Source organism: Oryzias melastigma, linkage group LG8, assembly GCF_002922805.2.
Source record: "Oryzias melastigma strain HK-1 linkage group LG8, ASM292280v2, whole genome shotgun sequence".
In the NCBI taxonomy this organism is placed as follows: Eukaryota; Metazoa; Chordata; class Actinopteri; order Beloniformes; family Adrianichthyidae; genus Oryzias; species Oryzias melastigma.
The window spans coordinates 20,935,324-20,957,416 of NC_050519.1; the positions used below are offsets into that span (position 1 = coordinate 20,935,324).

The window sequence follows — 22,093 nt, forward strand, 5'->3', positions numbered from 1 at the left end:
AAATAACCAGCAACTCAACCCCAAGATCACAACATTAAAAAATAAAACTGTTAAAACAGCTTTTTGATCACTGTACCTGCACACATTTTTGCAAAACTTCAGCTACATTTCCTTGTTTAAAATGTAATTTTTCTTATAGATTTAAGTTGTTTTAATTCCTCTTTCAGCCTCGTCTCCAGGGGTGGGGGCTCCAGCCTCAGGAGGAGCCGGCGTGTCTGCATGTTTTCCAGATATCTGACCTACCTGCACCTGATTATCTGGATCGGGTGAATCCGGCTGATCAGACTTCACCATTGAAGGTGGTGTTGGAGAACTTTAATGTAGCCCTCGAGGTCACCAAGTTTTAAATGTATTCATTTCCATTTGAATTTCAGTAATATTACTGAAGTTTAGGTTTTTTCTTTTCATCTCAGGAAACCATTTAAACTAACCTCACCACTGGTCAGATTTTATTTCATTATCTTTTAACACCTTGGGCTGTGATTCACTTTATGTCTGCACTGCTTCACAATGACCCTCCACAAAGAAATAACAGATATAGAAGTGTACAAAACACTTTTATTGTTGCCATGGTGATTGCTTTAAGACCAGTCGGAAGCGGCGCCACCCCAGTCAGAAGCCTGGGCAGTGGGAGCAGTAGACCAGTCATCTGTGGCGGGCTGAGTGCTCCAGTCCTCTGCTGCAAATCAAAATTATAGTTCACATAAAAATGATGCTGGGTATACTTAGATTTTTTTTTAACAAACTGAGTAAAGCTTACCTGGCTTAACAGTTCCTGCAGCTGTAACAGAAAAGTTTTAAACATGAGAACGTGTCAAACATTAATGTTTTGTGGGGGAAAAAAAAGATTAAGAGCAAAGTCTGACCTGCAGGGAATTGCTGAATGGGCACAGATGGCACAGCGACGCCCTCAGACCAGTCAGCGACCTCGGGCTGTGCGAACTCAGCTGCAGGAGCGGTCCATTCACCCTGGAACTCCTCCTTCACAACTGCCTTCTCAGCTGCAGCCTGCTCTTCCTTCTCAATCTGAAAGACCAAATTATTGTTAGCTCTTTACAATGAGCTCCAGAGGCTACGTGATAACATAATTCAGGACTCACCTCTTCAGGATCCCTGTAGAAGTACAGATCTGGCATGACCTCCCATGGGTGCTCCCTGGAGATGGTTCCCCTCATCCTGAGGACCTCCCTGGCCAGCATCCACCACATGAGACCCACGGAGTGGTGACCCTGAAAAACAAAGGCCAACAATGATTAAGTCCAGTCATTGAAGCCTCATGTTGCACAATCTTAACCTGCCCCCCTGAGTGGTACAGAAAGAGCATGTTAAAAACTGTGCCTTTCTATTTAGCACACATCCTACACCCCGCGCTGCACTGACAAAACAGCACCGGGCTCTAACAGTGTGCAGATCTGCATCAAGTGTTCTGGGTGGGTCCTGACCTTGTTGTTGCAGGGGATCGCAATGTCCACGTAACGCAGGGGAGAGTCCGTGTTGCACAGAGCGATGGTGGGGATGTTGACATAGGAAGCTTCGGTCAGCGGCTGATGGTCAGCACGAGGATCGGTCACAATCAGGAGGCGGGGCTCTCTGAAAGCAGCCTGAATCTGATTGGTGAAGGTACCAGGGGTGAAGCGACCGTGGAAGGTGGTAGCCCCAGTGGCGGAGGCAAACTTCAGCACAGCTCTCTAGAGTGGGCAGAGAATACTTTATAAACCTCAAACAACAAAACTTTGACCGTCTTTGCTTGAGTCATGAATGAACTGTGGCTCAGGTCACTATCAAACCCCAGTCATAGGGCAGCCGCCCTCATGGTGTTAGCGAAACCCCGGCCTGGTTGCTTTCGCACACTTCCGACACCAGAACACTCACATCAGTGCCCGGCTTTAACGGTGTGCTTCAAACCCTTCAGGTTATGACCACTTGTCTTCACTTTATTACCTGTCCGGTGTTTCTGGAAGAGATGACGCACACATCAGCTGGGTTCTCAATAGCAACAATTGCTCTGGCTGCCAGCAGCAGCTTTTCCCAGGTCTTCTTCAGGTTGATGATGTACACACCTAAGAGCACAGAAAGGATCAAACTGTTAATACTTAAAACCTTCGCACTTTCCTATCCAGAAAAATATTAAATAAGTTCCCCCACTCACCATCACTTTTCCTCTTGTAGACATACTGCTCCATCTGGAAGTCCAGGTTGGTCCCTCCCAGATGTGTTCCTGCTGCCAGGAACTTGAGCACATCCTCCTCCTTCATTTGAAGGACATCCAGACCTCCGGACATCGTGACCGCTTTCCCCGAGTAACGAGTTTATTGGGAGAGCTGGGACAACGTGACACGAAGCAAACTTTTACTCCACACAAAGAACACACAAATTATACTGATTTAGATGCATTCCCGTTTAAATATTATTTAAGAAAGTGGGGCAAGTTCAGCTCAGTTGAAAATACTTTAAATTTAAGCTAACTAATTAGCCATCAGGGTTTAAGGCCTTTCATTTTTATTACATCAACTGTATAAATATTTTCCATTAAAAATGTTAAGTTGTTAAAACGTGGATAAAATTCAAATATATATTATTAATTAGTGGAACGAAAGGAACGCAAAGAGGAGCGCGTGGTCAAAGCGAGCGTGCTAGCTAGGAAGATTAGCATTAGCTGCAAAAAAAAAGAATGAAATACACCCGTAATAACGGAACATTTAGCCTCTTAGTTGCTCATATGAAGGCTGTACACCAATATTATACATTTCTGTACGAATAGTGTTATATATGATGTTGTTTTTGATGAATTAAACGTGATTTAGCTTACCACGAAACAACGCCGTATGGAGTTCTGGCCACACGGTACAAAAAAGAGGGAGCTTAGCGGAAGTGACGTTGTATTTATACTCACTTTCGAAGTTTGTGATTGGTTGATTTTGTCAACTGGGATTGGTCGTACCAGCTTTTCACCGCTAGGTGGTGTCTTGTGCCGCACGTTGTGAAAAAGCATGGGAGGTTACCAGAGTTTGTGTGGCGGGTCGGATGAAGATCCCATATTAAGACAATGGAGATGGAAAGACCATATTAAGACAATGCTGAGACGCTGACTTCTCGGTGAAAGACTTGACCTGTGTTGTAACTGTTTGCTGGAGATAAAATGTTCCAGTAAACGGGATCATAGTGTGTGCGCAACAACACACACATTGAGAAATAAATTAATAAATCATTTTTAAAGTTTTATTTGCACAATCAACGCCTGTATAGGTGGTTACAAAAGAATGGGCTTCACCACAGCATAGTCATGGAGGTTAATCAAAGTTATTAATGTTGTTTACATTTTGAAATTTTTCAAGGACATTAAAAAAGGGGGACATCAAACAAAAATAAAACACCATGTGACTCAGCAGGAATTAGGACATTTGGGGGTTATTTACAGTAAAAACACATGATCTAAGAGCGTAAATAGGAAGCTTTATATTATATTTCTGATTAATTTGAATATAGAAATACTTTACTGATCCAAAATGAAGTATGTGCAGCTTCTTTTGTGTTTTGATCCCAATATTTCAATCAAAACACATGTTATCTCTTAACAATAATTCACTTTGAGTTTCAGCAGACATATCCATTTCCTTCTGTCCTTTATTCCTATTTGATGTCAGGTCACCACACCCCCGGGCCTTATCTCTGTCCGCAGTATGATAAGTTCTTTGGCCCTAATGTTCCCACACAGCAGAGCTATCACGGCTTTTACATCATTTATTGGTTTACAGTCGTGATAAATACATGTTTAAATCTGAGCGTGGCTGAGAAGCAGGGATAGATATCCAACCAATTGTGTGTCAGAGTGACTTTTTTTTAAAACCTTAATCAGGTCTGGTGTCATGAAATCTCATAACAGAAGTTCAGAGGTCAAAAAATGAGGTGCGGAATCATTTATTCTGAAGGAATTTCAGTACAGACAAACATTCAGATCACAACAGTGTTTTATCCTTTAATCATAAAAAAATATATATATTGACAAAATGACTGTAAACACTTTTGCAATTAAAACAGTCATGCATAAAACTTTTCTTGATTAAAGAAAACTTTAATCTCAGTTTCTTCAGTTCCTCTTGCTGAGATTAAGGTGCAAATCCATAATGAAGTGACAAAACTACTCAGAGGTACTTTAGAATTTCCAAATGCTGGAAACAATCTTCAGCTTTTGCAGTATTCCCATCCAAACTCTCAGTGCAACAGAAACCTGGTACCTGCATTATTTGGAAGCTTTCAGCTTCACAGACCTAATAGACGGCGTCTGCCGTCCCACACCGTCTACATTTCTCTTGACGTGTCAGACGCCAGCGAGCGAGACCAGCTCTCTGCTGTCACTCATCCGTCTCGACGCTGCAGTGAAATAAAAACAAGTCACTGTCGTTCCTCTCTGGCTCTCTTCTCGCCACCGTCCTCCTTCAGGACTTTAGCCCGATGTGCGCCATCATCTGTTCGTACACCGTCCAGGCCATGGCCGCCATCATGGTCCTCCTCAGAGAGCGAGGGAGCGCTCCTCTGAAGAAGCCCTGAGCTCCATGTGTCTGATGGAGGAAACGGGACGTCAGACGTGCTGATGACGCTTCCGACGTGCAAACACGAGGTGAAAGTGTTACCATGTAGATGTATCTGATTGCTTCTGGCGTCTTCAGCTGGGGGTTGACCTGGACGTGTGTTTTGACGACATCTGCAGGCTGCGTGATCAGAGAGGCCAGAACACCAGCCAGGATCCCGCAGCTGAAGCTTGCAAGAGGGGCAGAGGGAGACTCACTGATCTCTGAGAAACACATGAAAAAAACATATAAATGACGATTTCAAACATATATGAGCAAGTTCTGCACAGAGGAAACGGATGTCTCATACCTCTGGGTAAGGAGGCTTTAGTCTGGCTGTAGAACATCACGTAGATCCCGGAGAAAGGGACGTCTCTGAGGAGAGTGGGCATGAGGCCAGAGTACAGAGCGGCGGGACCTTCAGTCTGACACACGCTGCGCAGAGCGCCGCTCACGCTCACATAGCTGTACCTGCCACACTGCAGCACACACGACGCAATCAGTACACAAATGCTGAATGACAGCACAGCTCAAACTTGAAGGATTTGCTTACTTCAAAACGCGTCTTTATTACGGTAACCGGCAGCATTAGGACCCCCGCCACGGTGCGGGCTCCTCCCCCCAGCAGCACAGCCTGAAGGGGCCCCGGCCTGGCGTCCTGGAAGAAATGCTGCTTCAGGGAGTAGTAGGTGCTGAAGTAGATCCCCACTCCCGGGATGGTCCGAGCAAAAGACTGGAGAACCAGAAGGCAGCGGAACGACCGGTCAGATTTACTTCTACCAGAACTTTTTTGATTAGTCCAAGAAAAAAGCACCAGTACCGGTGAAACGCCCTTCCACAGTCCGAGGAGGCGCTCTGTCCGCACCACACTGAGGAGCACCGTCATCATCCCCACTCTACCGGACCTGACAGGAATCAGGAGGGTTTTTGTGAGCCGTTTAACACACCTTGAAGAATCTGTCCATTTTATTTTATTCTATTTAAAAAAATTGCAGCTGTTAATTGATGATATCCAAAATGAACAATAATAATTAACCACTTAATGCCTATTGGTGCAAGTATGCATCAAACCACTTCTGCCTAATTTTGCAACAACTTATAAGCAAAAGTGTTTTTTTTTTGTTTTTTTTTTTAACTGGGAATAAATTCAGGCATCAAGGGGTTAAAAGTCCATGGAAAAAAGTTGCTTTTGAGTTCTTCAGGGTTAAAAAATGTGGCTGCGCACACTCACCCCGGCTGCACGGTGCTCTGCAGCGTCTGCAGGCGGGTTTTGACCAGGTCCAGCGGCTGGAACAGCAGGGTGGAGCAGGTCCCGCTGAAGGAGCCGCACATGAAGGCTTTAACCGCTGGGTGTGCCTGCAGATTTGGGGTGATGTGCAAAGTGTTATTTTAATCAACAGTGGCAGTTCCTCCATAAAATAAATAAATAAATAAAATGCTTGATCAAAATGTAAAAGAGCAAATGCTACGTTTGTAAAACTCACCAGAGACAGCTCCATAATAGGTAAAGATTCTTCTCTTCGTATAGATTTCCACTTCTATTTGCAGAATTCCTAAACAGAGAAGGATGAGAGGTCACAGGCTGGTTCTGGTGTTGGAGGGCTTGCTTGAAGTGGTCTGGTCCGGCTGCAGATGATGAGTGTGGTGCACAGCTCTGCTGACTGGATTAAAAAACTCATGCAGCTCGTTAAATGTAAAAAGGTCACATGATTAAGGCTGTGTTCTCTGTTTGGGACCACCCAACACACAGCTACTGATTAACCTCCTAATGGAGGGTCACTGCAAATGAGGATGGTGCTGCGGCTCGTCACGTGACCATAATACAATCAATTCATTGATACACAAAACATTTTAAACAAAATTGTGCATGTAAAAAATAGAAATAAAAAAATCAAATATAAAAATGTTGCTAAAAATTTACTTAAAGAAGGAAAAATCGTAAAAATATTACAAAAAAATAAATATATTTTTTTTAATTCTTTACTGCACTTCGTAAAGTTTGTGTGTGTTTTTAACGACACGTAAAGTAAAAAAAAAAAAAAAAACCCTAGGGAAAGGTTGTGCTGCGGCTGAAAAAGTAGTTCCGCTCTGACAAACCTTCTTTCCGGCTGTTTTCTCTTCGGCTTCGTAAAAAGGACACCGAGGACGGTGGACGCGAACTTAAACCTTCTCCTATCAAATGTGAGGACCACGGCGGCGTGAACGCTGGACCTGCAGCGCTCCGCTGCTGGTTAAAGGCTGGCAGCTGTCCCACATCGATAACAAACCGGCCGGTTCCGGTTTGACGGACGTAGTAGAGTGCGCTAAGCCCCTCCCACACCAAAAAGCTGACGTCTGATCGTGACGTCATTGAAGTGAAAAAAGCAAAAATCACTTGCTAATCGAACATTTATCTATTTTAGTTCGTCGGCATTACTATTTTAAAACTATAATAATATGAAACTAATTTAAAAGGATTGTAAAACAAACGAATTCATCTCATTCTTGTAGGGTTTTTTTCTTCTTATTTTGATAAAATTATTATTTTTGTCCTAATTGAGTCACTGTTTAAATCATCGGAATACCAAATGTTTTTTTGATGAAGGGAAAATGTACCCAAATACTACTATATCTTAGTAAAACTTGTTGCCAATTTTAATCATTTCTAATTACAATAAAAAAAATGATTTCAGTTTTCCGTCAATTTAAATTTTTTTTTTAATTCTTTTGAAAATACTTTTTTAGCATTTTTTCTTCGTGCAAATGTTGTTCAAAGTCAAACCAAATCAATACATAGATTATACTATATATATAATCTATAAGGCATAATAAATAATATAATAGTAAATGTAAGTCCTACTTACTTTGTACTTTCATTTTTTGTCTTACAAAAGTACCACAATGTAATTTGTGAAATTAATTTTGAACTTGAGTTATAGTACAGTAACAAAACCACTATTTTGTTAGATCTTTTCTTTGAGCTACGACAAATTCTACAGAAATGTATCTTTTACACCTTTTTATCCATCAGTCTGTATCAATATTTCTATATACACACACACGTAAATACATATTTTTATTCGCAATTTTGAGTAAAAATACCCTCACCTTAAAAAAAATACAAAAAAATGTTACCCTTCTTCATTTCTTTTAAATAAGTTACCCAAACCAGTCCTAGCTGGTTTGATTTCACCCAATGTATGTCTACCTGGAATACTCACACTGCCCTCTGCTGGTGACATCAGTGTTGCAGGGAAAACTGCTTTTATGCATCTATTTGAAGCTTCTTTAAGAGGCAAAAATATAAAATAAATCAAATAAAAGACTTAAATAAAAAAACTACAGTCCAGCCCAATTTGCAGTTTTAAAAGCATATTTATTACCACACCTTACAACATGATTTCAGAAATGCAGACAAACATTGCAAAATAATTGAGATTTTTTTTCTTCTTTTTTTAAGATTTCCATTGTTTATTAAGTGCGATAGATGTGATTCTTGATGTGAGCGGGCATTGCTGAGTAACAACAACATCCTCTCACTTTCCAGCAGTGTGAGCCAAAAGCTGAGCTCTGGGCACAGCCTGTGGGAGGGTCATCTCATCCTGAACAGCTTCCAAAAAACGTTCAAAACCCGGCCACCAACACCGACCCCAGGAGTCTATATAGTAAATGTACGCAGGTTACAGTGATCCAGAGTATCAGTTACTCCCCAACCAGCCTTTGGTTGAACCTCAGACTCCCGTCAACAAGCTGTGCCCTGAGAATACAGTGTGTGCCATGAGGAAAACAAACCAAAAACGACCCCACCATTTACCCTGAACACAAACACTGACAGTGATAAACATAGAAATCAATACATAACCAGAAAATAAAAAAGAAACTTGCCCAGTAGCTGCATTTAAGGCTTTTAGTGTGTTGGCACTGACAATACGAGCACGTTCCTTCAAAACTTCTCTTTCAATATTTGAAGGAAAGTGTTTTTTCCCCTCCGTCTCAGTGCAAAAATAAACACATTTTTAGCACAAAATCCAATAATGTTTCAGCTAAACTGCCTGTACGTTTGTTTTTATCTGAAATCTGACTGAAAAAAGCCATAAATTGTAGCATTGAGTGCTAACTGCAGCTAAACAGAGTACATGCAGAGGTCAGAGAGAGCAGGAGCAAAGCTAACACGAAGAGCAAACTTCCATAGTTTTTATAAAAACGTCTGCATAAGATACACCTCTATAGTTTGAGATAGTACTTTGGTCCCCTTCCAGTAATCATCTTCATTTATACACTTCTTTTGTCTTCATCAATTAGAAAAATAGATCCTAAATCAGGACTATTATTAGTGAAAATTTTCCTTATAAAAATATCATTTTCTAGTCTACTTTTCCCAGAGAATGAAAAAGGAAGCAAAGGAAAAAAACAAATTTGACCCAAACGTTAAGATGATTGTCGGACTTTCCTGTCGTCTGTGTGAATGTGTGGAGATGGGATTGTGTGGTGGAGGTTAAGGGTGCTGTGGAGGGTTTGGGTCCGTCTGTTCAGCTTCTAAGGCCGCCGCTGCTCATTCAGGCTTGGGCTCGGGCGTCTCCGCCTTTGGCTCCGCCTCCTCGTCGCTCTCAACAGCGGCGCTGCCGCGAGGGACGGCACGGCGTATTGGGAAGGGGAGGTCCCCACGTCTTAAATTAATTAAAAAAAAAAAAAAGCAGAAACAGTTCAGATCCTGCTGAAATATTCAGGTTAGAATGGCGTTCCTGCAGCTCCTCCTCCTCACCTGAGCTTGTTCTTCAGGGAGGTGACTTCTCGGTTCATGGTTTCTGCAGACTCCGTGGCGTCGTCCAGCTCGCGCTGCAGCTTCCGCTGGTTGGCCTTGGCTCTCTGGGCTTCGTCCTCGGCCTCCTCCAGCTGACGCTTCAGCTGCTTCATTCTGGTGTTCAGCTTGTCAGCCTGAAACGACAAATGAAATATTAACAATCAACACACACAAAAAAAAACGGGTTTAAGAATAATCTGAAAGGTTTTGTTGACAACAATTCGATGCACTGAAGACAATGTGAAATAAGGTGCCAATTCTTCAACTGTTTACATAATTTCCAATGGATTCAGCTCCAGAATCTATTATTTGGTGGTGTAAACACAGATGATGACTTACCTGGTCCTTGTGCTGCTCTGCGTTGCGCCTCTCGTCATCCACCTGCAGGATGACCTCCTTCAGTTTCTTCTCGGTGCGTCTCACCAGCTTGGTGGCAGCCTGCCTCTCCCTGAATAAAAAAAACACACATTAATATTTCTCAATTGAATGTCCACATTCATCAAAGGTTTTAAGAGACCGTTTTGGTAAATGTTTTTCAAACTAATTTGGGAGGAAATAATCTTCCACCAGAGTTGTTCTTTTACAGCTCTATTCCGTTATGAAAGAACTGATGTTATAGAATTGCGGCCAGAAACAACTTGTCAAAAGCCGAAGCACAACGACAAAAATTGAAGCACAACGACAAAAGTGAAAAACGATGACAAAAGCTGATGCTTACCAACAAAAACAGAAGCTCAAGGCAAAAAACTGAAGCACAACAACAAAAAGAAAAGCACAATGACAAAAGCTGAAGCACAAAGTCAAAAACAGAAGCTCAACAACAAAAGCTGATGCATGAAGACAAAAGTGGAAGCACGACGACAAAAGCGAAGCACGACGACAAAAGTCGAAGCACGATAACAAAAGTAGATACACGACATCAAAAACAGAAGCTCGACGACAAAAGCGAAGCACGACGACAAAAGTCGAAACACGACGACAAAAGTTGAAGCACGACGACAAAAGTTGAAGCACGGCGACACAAAAAAAGATGAAGGCCTTTTCCCATTGACAGGATAATCACTGGACAGATGAACCCCTGGATCCAAGAATCTTCTGCCCTCATTTCTCTGTCTTTACCTGGACTCCATCTCCAGCTGTTCCTCCAGCTGAGCGACCTTCGCCTCCAGGGCAGCCATGTTGGCCTTGTACTTGGACTTGACGGTTCCTTCCAGGTCCTGCAGCTTCAGCTTCAGCTCCTTGTTCTGGCGCTCCAGCTGGGACCGGGCCCCCTCCACCCTCTGGGCGTTGCTGCGCTCGGCGGTCAGCTCCAGGGTGATCTGATCCGTCTGAAGGAGGTCAATGTTTCCAGTTAGTCTGGGAAATCGTTTCAATCCTCTCGACACAAAGGTGCGGTCTGACCGACCTGCAGCATAGCTTTCTTCATGCGGTCGTTCATCAGCTCGGTGTTGCACTGCTCCTCCTCCACCTCCTCCTCCAGCTGAGCGATGCGGGCCTCCAGGCGCCTCCTCTCCTCTGCAGCCAGAGCGCTGGAAGGCAAACAGAGCGTGAGCTTTGCAGAAGCAGACACCGATGTGGACAAACGTCCGGCTCTCACCTCTTCCCGCCCTGGTTGTTGATCTCATCCTGCAGCTCGTCTCTCTCCTGCTGGGCCTGTCTCTTTAGCCGCTCTGCAGAGGCCAGCTCCTGCTCAGACGTGGAGAAAGCACTTTTAGGAAATTAAGCAGAGGAGAAGGACATAAAGCACAGCCTGCCTGCAGACCTCCTGGATCTGGATCATGTCAGCCTCCATGGCTTTCAGCTTCTTCTCCGTCTCTTTGCTCAGGGCCAGGATCTCCTCTCTGGACATGCGAGTCTCATCCAGCTCCCTCACCAGGTCTTTCATCTGAGCCTAGAAACAACATGTTTGGAGAAGGTTTTTTATTTTTGAAACAAGCTGGACTGATTAAAATCAGTCATTCCAGGAGTTCTCACTTGAATCTTCTTCAGCTGCTTCAAAGCATCGTCCCGGTTCTTGTTGGCCATGTCGATGCCCGCCTCCAGCTCCTTCAGGTCCAGCTCCAGCTTCTTCCTAGCAGCGAGAGCTGCAGAGCGCTGCTTCCTCTCATCCTCCAGCTCCATCTCCATCTCCCGCACCTGAAGACGCACACACCAGGTTTTCCACCAGATCCTAAAGCATTTTCCATTCCAGCTCGACAGACACGGCTCCTCACCTGTTTGATCAGCGCCCTCTTCTTCTCCTCGCCCATCTCGTCGCGTCCTGCCAGGTCCCTCTCGTACTGAGCCTTCATGGCCTGCATGTTGACCTCCAGGCGCAGCTTGGCGTCCTCTGTGGCCTGCAGCTCGTCCTCCAGCTCCTCCAGCTGAGTCTTCATCTCCTCCAGCTGCTGCTCCATGGTACGTTTAGACTTCTCCAGTTCATGGACCTGAAAACCAGTAAAAAAGGTTTTAGATCAGCAGTAAAAACCACCCAAAGCTCAGAGAGAAGCTGCTCCAGACTTACGTTCTTCCCGACGTCGTCCTTCGATGACACCAGGTCCTCCATTTCCGCGCGCAGCGTCTTGTTGGAGCGCTCCAGCTCATCCTTTAACTCCATCACAGTCTCCAGCTCGCGGGTCAAGGCCAGCACCCGCGTCTCCTTCTCGCGGGCCTCCGCCTCAGCGCGGTCACGCTCCTCTGCGTAGCGAACAGAGACGTTCTTCTCTTCTGCCAGCATCTGCAGAACCAAAGCAACAAGTGTTCATGCAAGCAGTGTCCCGCTGTAAGTCTAACCTGCATGGTCTCAGGCTGACCTGGTCAAACTTCTTCTGCTTCTTCTCCAGGTTGGAGATCATCTGTCGGAGGTGTTCGTGGTCGACCACAAAGTCGTCCAGCTCCTGCTGGAGGCGTGTCCTTGTTTTGTCCAGCTTGTCATAGGCTGCGCATTTCTCGTCGTGGCGCTGGACCATCGCCTCCAGATCCCTCTGAACCTTCTTCTTTCCCTCCTCAGCCGACTCCAAACACCCGGCATCTTGTTCCAACTTCTTCTTCATGTCAGCCAGCTGTTTGGAGGTCAACACGCAGATGGTAAACGGCACAGAAACAACATCACTCATCACTTCAGAGGAAAACGGCGCTTCACCTGAGTCTGCACCGCTTGAAGCTGCTTCTCCACGTTCCTCTTGGCTTCCTCCTCCTCCTCCAGCTGCTCCTTCAGGTTGTTCTGCTCCTCTTCCAGCTGCCGCAGGCGTGTGCCGAGAGACAGCTTCTGGCGAGTCTCTTCTTGGAGGAGTTCCTGTAGAGAGGTTGGATTACACGTTAGCAGGATTTTAACCCATCCTGAACAAGAGAATCCGGATCTGAAAAAATATGATGCCCGAAAATTAATATCCGGAAGTCCCTCTCCCTGCCAGAGCCGGCCGCAACGAAAATATGGTTTTAAGCTTTAAACTTTTTTCCCTTTTTTTCTCTCTTTTATCAACCCTTTTTGACATTTTAGCAGCTCCGATCAGCTGATTCACAAAGAAAAAAAAAAACTGCATTTTTTGGCTCCGATCAGCTGATTTACGGAGAAAAAAAACAGTTACAGTTTTTACACATTCTAAGGCGTAAAAACTGATAGTTCTGAAAAGGTTTTAAAATATAATTTCGAAAGGGTTTTCTAAAGTTTAGGAAATTTTCGCTTATGCAACCGGCTAAAGTTACGATTTCCGCTTGCGGCTACAGATTAATTCTGACGCCGTCTTGCGTGTGACCGGGGGCCCCTCATCCTGAAGGGGTTTTTGTCAGTAAAAGTTTGGTTCTTTTCACAGCTCCATGGAAACGCACCTGAACATCCTGCAGCTGTGACTCCACAGAGAAGTAGTCCTTGGAAGCCTTTATGGACTTGCCCTCCGCCTCACTCAGAAGGCTGTTGACGTTGTCCAGCTCCGCCTGTGGGTCAAAAACAGACGCACCTCATCACTCAAGTGTGTGAAAGGAGGCAAACTTGAGAAAAACCTGCATCCTCAAAAAAAATTTAAAAAAAAAGTTACCTGCACTTTGGTCAGTTTCTCCACCACCTCCGTCCTCTGACGCTCGCTCTCGGTGAATTTGAGCTGGAGCTCCTGGACCTGAGCTTCCGCCTTCTTCCTGCGATGCTCGGACTCTCCTTTCCCCTGCATCAGCGTCTGCACCTCAATGCTCAGCTCGTTCTTCTCAGACTCCAGGGCCTGTTTGGCCTTCTCCATCGACACTTTGTTCTGCAGGGACAGACGTGGACGGTTGTTTTGGGTTTCTTTAAGTAAGTTCATGAAGTGAATGTGAGCTGTGCGAGTCGAACCCTCTTCGCCTGTTCCAGCTGCTCGTTGAGCTCATCGAAGGCCTGACCGTGCTTCTGCCGCAGCTCTGCCAGCTGCTGCTCGTGGACTTTAGCTTCGTCTTCCAGAGTCCTCTTCAGTTGAGCCACCTCAGTTTCACGTTTGGTCCTGGAGGAGGGGAGAGGAAGAGTGTGGTGGCATGAACAAACCAAAAACTAACATGTAAAGATGCACAAAATGACATTTAGGGAGAAAAAATTCCTAAATGAGAGAAATTATTAAAAAAAACAACTGTTTAAGGTGTGGTGAACATTTAAAAACATCAGCTCCAACTAGGAACATAAAAAATATTTAAGAACTTAAAGAGCTTTGAAGCAAAAAAGTAGCATTTAGAGTCATCTGCGCTGAGATGGGAATGCTGAAATGATGGGTTTCTCTCTGATAAAACTTCAATAGATTTGGTTGAAACATTTTACTATTTATTCATTTGATTAATTTAATCATTAACCTACATTGGCTCTAATAAACTTGTGATTTAAACCGAAAAAAGTGGAAATTTCAATCAAATCAAACATTAAATTTACTTTTAGAACTAAAAGCAGATTTTCCTTTTTGAAAAAATAAAAGAAATGACTTTAAAAGGAAACTGATGGATTTAAGAGTTATTAATAGAATATTTTGATTCTAGTTTGAAATTTGAGGTCTAAAGGTTTAAACTGCCCTATTTTACTCATTTTAAAGTTCACTCAAAAGCCTTGTTTTCTTTTTCCAAAAATGACAGGGCACCTCATGACCAGAAATGCCTTATACTGTAAATTGATTCATTCTGTCTACCAATATCAAAGTGATTTTGAGAGCTGTCAAAATGACAGTACCATGCAAGGTTGGTTGTTACTGTAAATACGCTGACGTGTTACGGTGACAAACTGTGTTTTCTACGTGTCACTAACAAGGTTAGGTGTTAGTGTGGTCACAGTAACGTTTGTTTTAGTGGCATCAGTCGGATTTTTCCACAGGGTTGGGAGTTTCAGGACTTGTGAATATGCTAACGCTGCTAACATGGCTAACATATAGTATGTTACAAACAGGAGCAGGAGAGTCCAAATCCAGGCCTCGAGGGCCGATGTTCTACATGTTTTCCAACCAACCTGCAGTTGAAGCTCTGGTCTAAAGATAAATGTAATCAGAAACTACATTTTTTAGCATTTTATTTGTGTTCATAGTTTTAAGATGTTTCATTTTTATAAATAGGCCTCAATGAGCAAATTAATTAAATATTTGTTTTGAAGCTTTTCCAAAAATGTATTTTAGGGTTTTATCTTGTTTTTTATTTAGTTTTTAATGATCCGAAAAATGATACGAACCGTGAGTTTTGTGATCCGTTACACCCCTAGCACACAGGATTATAAGGTATCGAAGATTGGTCAATTTTTGACCTTCTTTTCTCCTTTCCTTCCCTCCTGAGTCAGATCCTCACCTGAGCTCCTGCTGGGCTGCGGTTGTGTCCAGAGTGTCCTCCAGCTCGGTCTTCAGAGCCTCCAGCTCCTCTCCCAGGTCTCTGCGGTGCTTCTCTGCTTTGGCGCGGGCCTGCTTCTCCAGCTCTAGATCCTCCTGCAGCTCCGAGAGCTGAGCCTCCAACTCCCGGATCTTCTTCTGAGCCAAGTTCTTCTGCGCAGCTTCCTCCTCAATCCTTTAGGACAGAACATTTCCTTTTATACTCTATGTTCTCCAAATGCTCAGACTTACGACCTCCCATCAAAAATAACGTCTCTGAATGTTTGTAGCTCAGACACACCTGGCCAGAGCAGCCTGGAGCTCCTCCTCCTTCTTGGCGAGCTGGGCGCGGAGCTCTGCGATCTGAGCCTGCAGCTCGGCGATCTGATCGTGGGTCTCAGTGAAGTCGCCCTCCAGCTTGCGGCGGTTTTTCTCCAGCTCCTGCCTCTGTTTCTCCTCCCTGCGCAGTCGGTCTGACAAACAAGAGAAAAGAAGTTAAAAGCTGGAGAAGGATGTGGAATCCACAGAGGACAGAATCTTCCTGACCTTCCAGGTCTGTGATCATGGCCTCATGCTTCGTCTTGAGTTTCTGCAAGCTCTTGGATTTCTCCTCCTCCTCTGCCAGGTTGGTGGTGAACTCAGAGATCCTTTCCTCCAACAGCTTCTTCTCCTGTGTTAGTAAAATGAAAGCATGTTAATACTTTCAGAAATAACTAGATTATTTCCTCATCAGAATCATTGACCCTAACCTTGAGCAGTTTGTTGTTCTGGTCATCTAAAACCATGACATCCTCTTCAATCTTCTTCATCTTGGCTTCCAGAGTGACCTTGTCCAGCTGGAGCTTCTGCCTGGCCGCCTCCTCTTCATCCAGCTGCTGCTCCAGGTCCTGTGTGGAGGCGCAGGAGCACAGCTCAGACACCAACACGCTACGAAACACAGACGGTGATTCTCTTTCTGCTTACGACGATGTTCTGCTGCATCTTCTTCTTCTCTGCTGCCAGGTGGGAGGAGCGCTCCTCCTCCTCTTCCACGCGGGCCTCCAGGTCGTGAAGGATCTCCTCCAGCTCCTGCTTTTTGGCGGCTAAACGAGCCCTCATCTCCTCCGCTTCAGCACAGAGCTCCGTCTCGGCCTGCAGCTGCTCCTGGAGAGCCATCTTCTCAGCGTTCAGCTGAAAAACAAACACGCCTCGTGGTTAACGCGCGTCAAGGATCAACCGTTCCCACCTGGAATTCTCTTCCCGGACATCTGTACCTGTTGCTGTTTTTGCTCCATTTCCAGCAGCTGCTCCTCAGCGTGCATCTGCTTCTCCTTCACTTTGTTAAGCTCTTCATCCTTGGCCTGCATCTCTTCTTCCTGTCTGCTGACCTGCAGCAGAGGCTTCACCTGTAACGGTACACGGAGTTAGAATTTGAAACAGAGAAGTCAGCAGGTTGAGATGATCAGCTGATGCTCACCTTAGTGAAGAGCCTCCACCACTGCCAGTTCCTGAGCTTGAGGTAAGCAGCACAGTTCCTCTGGATCACCTTCATTGCAGTCAGCTGCTGCTGTCTCTTTGCAAACGCCCTGGAAACCAAAGACCAGTGAATTTTTTATGCCACAAACGGCATTTCAGCTCAAAAATGGGCCTAACATGGACTCTTACTTGCGGGCCACGTAGCCTCGGCACCAAGCCTGGAAGCTGATGATGATGTCAGTGATCTTCATGTCCCGCTCTTCTTCCAGGTGAGCCAGAACTCCAGCTCTGAAGAAGACTTTGCTCTGCCCGATGCGGTACAGGTTCGGATCCAGCTCCAGACTATTGATCTAACCGGATAAACAGGAAGTTCAGTCAGTCGGTCGGTCGGTCTGCTGAAGGAGCAGAGATCCAGGAGATAAACGTCTCCACCAGACCCACCATGAGCACACAGGCCTGCTTCCCGTCCATGAAGCCCTTGGGAATGGCGTTGGGGGTGAGGATTTCGTACCTAAAATGAAATGCAGGAAGGCGTGTTGGAACCTGCACGAGGAAAAGAGAGAAGACCACCTTCATCCCATCCGTTACCTCTGTCTGAACTCCTGGAAGACGATGCGGTTGGGGAATCCCTGTCTGCAGATACGGATGCCCTCCAGGACACCGTTACACCTGAGCTGGTCCAGAACCAGGTGAGGGTCCAGTTTGCCCGCCTGAAAAGACAAAAACGCACAAATATGAAGCTTGAAAACAAGAAATTAGAGAATATTAAAAAATAATAATAATTCATGGGGAGAAAATACAAATGAAACTTTAATACTAAATAATTTATTAGCATTCACAGAAAAAGAAGTGTTTTCTTCAGATTCTCTAGAGCAGGGGAGTCACACTCAAGCCCTCGAGGGCCGACGTCCTGCTGGTTCTCCAGAAAACCTGCCTTATCTGAAGCAGATTACCTGGATCAGGCGTGCTTAGCCAATAAGGAGCTTCTACGTTAGCTTGGTTTGAAAACATGTAGGACACTGGCCCTCGAGGACCGGAGTTTGACACCTGAGCCATTTTCTTCATCCATTATTATAGACTGAAAACAAAGATCTGCTCGTGATGGAAGATTTGGGCTGAATCACAAATCTCCCTCTGCCACTCCTGCATCTCCCCATCCCTCCGATTGTTGAGACATTTTAAGGGGTAGGGTTGTCCAAAATAGTTTTTTAAGGGCTAATCTTGTGGCGGAGGGAAGCAGATCCCACAAGAGTAAACCGTATCATGCAAGAAGCGCTTTTCTTCACGTGGGTGCGCTCTGAAGCACAGAAATTCACATTTAAATGTAAGGGATGACCTTCAGCATGACCTTTTTAAAGTTATAAAACCAACGTTTTTATGTATTTCCAAGTGTTGGCAGCTCCATGGTAACGAAGCTGACCGGTGACTATCGATGACGTCATCAAGTGGAAGTGACGTCTGAATTTGAAGACACTATTTTTCCATGACTCTCCTCTTGGAGGGCTAAACGTTGGGCTAGGGAGAAGCTGTAATTCAGATTCGGCCTTTGAGAGGATCTATACGGAGAACACAGTGTGGCACAGAGGAGATTATCTGACAAGGTTTCTAGCCAATCAGGACGCAAAACACGGAACACTGTTTAGAAAAAGAAAAGACAAGCGAAATTTAACTGAAAAAAAAATCAGCAAAAAATTAACCACGATGTAGCGTGGAAACACTAAAGAGAAACAACAAATTTCTCTAAATGTTTCGGTTTCAGCAGAAATAATCAAATGTTATCAAAACTTTTCTAAATTAATTTAATAGGTGAAGCATTTATATAAATAGAAAATGGAAGAAATTATCATTTTTATCCCAAATATTTTGTCATTTTTAGAAGCTGAGTCACCAGTTGAGCCGCCAAACGTTTCAAGGACAAAGATTTGAAGTTCAGTCGCTGTGACTCAACTTCAACAAGACGCCATCACCTGGATGAGTGACAACCTTCACCGTCTGTAATTTCTAGTTTGTGGTTCGACATATTTTACATCCCGAACTTTGTCCCTGCGTCTTTTGCCAACAGTAATAAACAGATTTGTTGGATGAAGTTCTGCACACAGCACTCCATTTGATCCAAAAGATCCTCGTCACGTTTACAACTCTGGTTTGGTGGAGCCTTCGATGACGGTTTTGAAAAAGAAACTAAAATAACTGCAGTCTCCTCCTTCCTGAGACTTCACGGCGTCAACAGTTGCTGTGCAGAGGTCAGTGCTAGTTCTGCAGAACATCACAGTCCTAATCAGTAAGTTCAGGCACTTCCTGAAATCCCTGTTTTTCAGCATCTTAGGCTGGAATTTGCATTTCAATTTCACTTTAACGAGAATTTTAGATTTCCTCTTCCTGCTCCAAACTATCTTTTACAATCAGTCGCTCGTCTGTACCTGGTGAACCTGTGGAGAATCACTTTATAATAAGATTTCTTGATGATTTTTTTCCACAAAAAAAAAAGTTTAACTATCAAAATAATATTTAATGCAAAATTGACCTCATTATTATATCAATTAAAAAAATTGGTAATTTTTAAGGACATTTTTTAAACAAAACCAGACAGATTTCCACAAAATTTAGAAGCTTAAATACTCTCAAACATTAGAAAATGTCTTTAGAATCGATCATTCTGATATTTTTTTAAACTGTAACAATAAATAAAAAAATGAAATCCAAAGTTGTCAGATATTTAGAATCCAGTGAAAATGTTAAAAACAAACAAACAAAAAAAAAACGAAACTCATTTGGGGAAGAAAGTCATTATTTTGAACCGTGGTCTAGGGCTGGGTGATAAAATGATAACAATAAATATTGCGATAAAGCTTTTTCTCGATAGAATCACTGTAGACTTTTATTTCTGTGTAAAATATTGTTATACTCTTGGTTTACTCTGTAAAATGTAAAATCATTAGAATTTATTTGAATAATTAATGCTTTGTTCTCTTTCAATGGAACTTATCAAACAATTAAGTGGTCTATTTTACTTATGTTATCTTGAAACTTAAAAACTTTTCAATTCATATATATATATATATATATATATATATATATATATATATGCCTTTTCCTAGTTAACTGAAAAAGCAGTTGCATAGTTTTCAGTATATCCGTTATGTTGAAAGTATGACAGGAATTAAATATTTAAATTTAAACAACCTGCTGATCATTACACATTTCTGTTTTGGGCTGCAGAGTGTTCAAATTTGACAAAAATGGGGATTTGACTTAAATGTTGATGTAGTTATTAGATCTATAGTTTGGATTATATTCAGAAGTGATTTTCACTCAAAATTCGTGCAAATATAGAGAAGTTTGAGACAGAAAAAATGTTATCGTAAACGTAAATCCTGCAGACTGAATAAAATGATTCAATACCTTCTTCTCGTGGTTGGGGATGATGCAGCGGACAAAGTTGGGGTTGGTGTTCCTCAGTGTGGCCATCAGCTTGGACAGCTGCTCCTTGTAGAGCTGGCCGACTGTGCGGAACATGCCCTTCCGGGTCTTAAAGGCGCCGGGCATCTCGGACATGCCGGACACCTTATCCAGACCCACGATGCGATCCACTGGACAGCACGAGAGAAGAGGAACAAAGTCAGAGGAGGTTCATCTGACAGCGAGAAAGTACAGATCAAAATGCACTACGAAAGGAAGAATGAATGATCATCTCCGGACCTCCTCCTCCTCCTAGTACAAAAAACAAAAAAATAAAGACACACCAGGCCAGAGGAAGGAGGACGACGAGTGAAACACCACAAAAAAATCACCAAGCCAATGTGAAGGGCAACACAAGAAGCCAGTGAAATGTGGAGGGAGAACACACCAGAACCAAACACACACACAGGTATGTCTTCAATGCAGTGAAGAGAGCCACTTGTCATCTGTAACTGTCTCTGGGAGTGAAACCTAAGTGCAATGATGGGCTCAGGTATGTATGTGTGCCAGGAAGGTGACAGTTCGGTGCTTGCAGTGACAACAACAAACCAAACCCATGCAGTATATACCCATTTCTGCATTGTTGCAGTACCCATGACCAACACCAGGGGGCCCCATACAACACTATCACACAGAGGGAGAAAAGGAGAGTTTCATGAAAGATCTGGAAGGACAGCTGAACGCTGGTTAAAGACTCATCAAAGCATGTTTACACTTTTATTTCAGATAAATCCAAGAGATCTGAGGGTGGAGACGTAACAGATGGAAATAAGTGGATGGAGAAAGAAAAAGAAACCTTTTCACCTGAATCTGAATGCAGAATAGGAAAACGCTGATAAAAATACGCTCTCTGACAACTCTGAATCTCTGAGAGCCGCCAAAACAAAACGGAGACAGAAACGGGGCGTGACAGAGGAACAGACCGTTTAAAAGAAGGTAAAAACAGAGGCGCACACACCAGACGGTAAAAAGAGAAGAGAAAGAAACGTGAAACAAAGAGCCAACGTGGAACACACATCAACAGTGACTCCTGCCTCCACTGCCGGACTCACCGTCCTTCCAGAGCTCGGACACAAACTTGTCTGTGGATTGGTTGAGCAGCGTGGCTACGTTGTCGTTCAGAGGGTCCATGTTCTTCATCAACCACTCGTCCGCTTTGTAGTCCACCTGAAGCAGGAGACAGCTGTTCACCTCTTCTTCATGACAGGGCAGTTCGCGACAAAAGCAGAGCGTGTTTACCTTCCCAGCATAATGAAAGATGGAGAAATCGGCTTCATCCTTCAGTTTCTTGGGTTTGAAGAACTTGGGGTGTGTGCCCTGCTCCTGGAACACCTTCTCCACGAAGCTCTTGTCTGTGGCTTTAGGGAACCAGCACTCCTCATCCAGTAGAGCCAGGATACCCGGTGGACTGGCCTGGACAAGAGAGTGAGGAATGAATCGGTAGCAGAGCGACAGGAGAAGTTTGTGGAGGAGAGCCGACTCACCGGCTTCTCGATGAGATCGATGCAGGGCTGCAGGTCCAGGCCGAAGTCGATGAAGCTCCACTCGATGCCCTCCCTCTGGTACTCCTCCTGCTCCAGGATGAACATGGTGTGGTTGAAGAGCTGCTGCAGCTTCTCGTTGGTGTAGTTGATGCACAGCTGCTCGAAGGAGTTCAGCTAAAGAGACGAGGAAAACCGTTAAGACCTCTGCAGACTCCGATTGACAGCTTGAGAGTCTGTTCCAGGTTTACCTCAAAGATCTCAAAGCCAGCGATGTCCAAGATGCCGATGAACGAGGCTCCCTGTCTTTTGGTCTTGTCGAGAGCTTTGTTGATCCTCATTACGAGCCAGCGGAACATCCTCTCGTAGGTGGCCTTAGCCAGAGCTTCCACAGCAAACTCGGCCTGCTCCTGAGTCTGAGCCTTCTGGACGTAGTCTCTGCCCACTTTGATCCTGGGGGAGAGGATGGCCCTGGTGAAGTCCGTCACGTTCATGCCCATCAGGTGGGACACCTTCTGTGCAGCTGTTTGACAAACACGCAGACGTTAAAGCCTCACAGAACAAAAACAGAGGATGGCA

At 44.2% G+C, this 22,093-nt stretch overlaps 3 protein-coding genes and 1 non-coding gene across 6 annotated transcripts in view; all 4 read right to left on the reverse strand.

The window, feature by feature from the left end:
• Nucleotides 1-538: 538 nt before the first annotated feature.
• Nucleotides 539-2,911, reverse strand: rpsa (ribosomal protein SA). Its single transcript, XM_024272888.2, has 8 exons — nt 2,810-2,911; nt 2,150-2,321; nt 1,942-2,060; nt 1,443-1,688; nt 1,101-1,229; nt 867-1,026; nt 761-781; nt 539-679 (listed from the first exon to the last, which is right to left on the reverse strand). Exons 2-8 carry the CDS (start codon nt 2,280-2,282, stop codon nt 582-584), a joined length of 906 nt encoding a protein of 301 aa, XP_024128656.1. The 5' UTR covers nt 2,283-2,321; nt 2,810-2,911; the 3' UTR covers nt 539-581.
• Nucleotides 1,762-1,901, reverse strand: LOC112147030. The gene has a single exon (XR_002919374.1). It is a non-coding gene; the product is annotated as a small nucleolar RNA SNORA62/SNORA6 family (small nucleolar RNA).
• A 991-nt stretch (nt 2,912-3,902) lies between the features above and the next one.
• On the reverse strand, nt 3,903-6,881 carry LOC112146853 (mitochondrial glycine transporter A). 2 transcript variants are annotated; one of them, XM_024272887.2, is made up of 8 exons: nt 6,666-6,881; nt 6,053-6,121; nt 5,800-5,924; nt 5,389-5,473; nt 5,122-5,301; nt 4,879-5,047; nt 4,632-4,792; nt 3,903-4,559 (listed from the first exon to the last, which is right to left on the reverse strand). In XM_024272887.2, exons 2-8 carry the CDS (start codon nt 6,065-6,067, stop codon nt 4,437-4,439), a joined length of 858 nt encoding a protein of 285 aa, XP_024128655.1. In that variant the 5' UTR covers nt 6,068-6,121; nt 6,666-6,881; the 3' UTR covers nt 3,903-4,436. The 2 variants fall into 2 exon arrangements, with proteins under 2 accessions (XP_024128655.1, XP_036069251.1); XM_036213358.1 differs by lacking the exon at nt 6,666-6,881 and having other exon boundaries at nt 6,053-6,449.
• A 1,021-nt stretch (nt 6,882-7,902) lies between these two features.
• Nucleotides 7,903-22,093, reverse strand: part of LOC112146852 (myosin-9) — a 33,280-nt gene continuing 19,089 nt past the window's right edge. For both annotated transcript variants that reach the window (XM_024272886.2, XM_024272885.2), the window contains 30 exons: nt 21,766-22,037; nt 21,518-21,691; nt 21,273-21,446; nt 21,086-21,200; nt 19,977-20,164; nt 17,163-17,284; nt 17,016-17,085; nt 16,764-16,924; nt 16,576-16,684; nt 16,373-16,504; nt 16,083-16,289; nt 15,869-16,006; nt 15,666-15,789; nt 15,421-15,592; nt 15,103-15,315; nt 13,649-13,793; nt 13,362-13,568; nt 13,156-13,260; nt 12,470-12,622; nt 12,141-12,389; nt 11,852-12,064; nt 11,562-11,774; nt 11,323-11,484; nt 11,111-11,239; nt 10,946-11,034; nt 10,754-10,877; nt 10,468-10,676; nt 9,688-9,796; nt 9,310-9,482; nt 7,903-9,214 (listed from right to left, as the gene is read on the reverse strand). In XM_024272886.2, coding sequence (XP_024128654.1) covers nt 9,100-9,214; nt 9,310-9,482; nt 9,688-9,796; nt 10,468-10,676; nt 10,754-10,877; nt 10,946-11,034; nt 11,111-11,239; nt 11,323-11,484; nt 11,562-11,774; nt 11,852-12,064; nt 12,141-12,389; nt 12,470-12,622; nt 13,156-13,260; nt 13,362-13,568; nt 13,649-13,793; nt 15,103-15,315; nt 15,421-15,592; nt 15,666-15,789; nt 15,869-16,006; nt 16,083-16,289; nt 16,373-16,504; nt 16,576-16,684; nt 16,764-16,924; nt 17,016-17,085; nt 17,163-17,284; nt 19,977-20,164; nt 21,086-21,200; nt 21,273-21,446; nt 21,518-21,691; nt 21,766-22,037 — 4,766 coding nt within the window. In that variant the 3' untranslated portion in view covers nt 7,903-9,099. The remainder of the gene's footprint in view (nt 9,215-9,309; nt 9,483-9,687; nt 9,797-10,467; nt 10,677-10,753; nt 10,878-10,945; nt 11,035-11,110; nt 11,240-11,322; nt 11,485-11,561; nt 11,775-11,851; nt 12,065-12,140; nt 12,390-12,469; nt 12,623-13,155; nt 13,261-13,361; nt 13,569-13,648; nt 13,794-15,102; nt 15,316-15,420; nt 15,593-15,665; nt 15,790-15,868; nt 16,007-16,082; nt 16,290-16,372; nt 16,505-16,575; nt 16,685-16,763; nt 16,925-17,015; nt 17,086-17,162; nt 17,285-19,976; nt 20,165-21,085; nt 21,201-21,272; nt 21,447-21,517; nt 21,692-21,765; nt 22,038-22,093) is intronic.

Coding starts and splice junctions, on each gene's coding strand:
- rpsa (XM_024272888.2), bottom strand. CDS start 2,282: ATGTCCGGAGGTCTGGATGTCCTTCAAATGAAGGAGGAGGATGTGCTC. Junction 1,230..1,442: donor CGATCCCCTGCAACAACAAG/GTCAGGACCCAC, acceptor TTTGTTTTTCAG/GGTCACCACTCCGTGGGTCT. Junction 680..760: donor TGCAGGAACTGTTAAGCCAG/GTAAGCTTTACT, acceptor TTTGATTTGCAG/CAGAGGACTGGAGCACTCAG.
- LOC112146853 (XM_024272887.2), bottom strand. Junction 5,302..5,388: donor TGTGGAAGGGCGTTTCACCG/GTACTGGTGCTT, acceptor CTGGTTCTCCAG/TCTTTTGCTCGGACCATCCC. Junction 4,793..4,878: donor TAAAGCCTCCTTACCCAGAG/GTATGAGACATC, acceptor TGTGTTTCTCAG/AGATCAGTGAGTCTCCCTCT.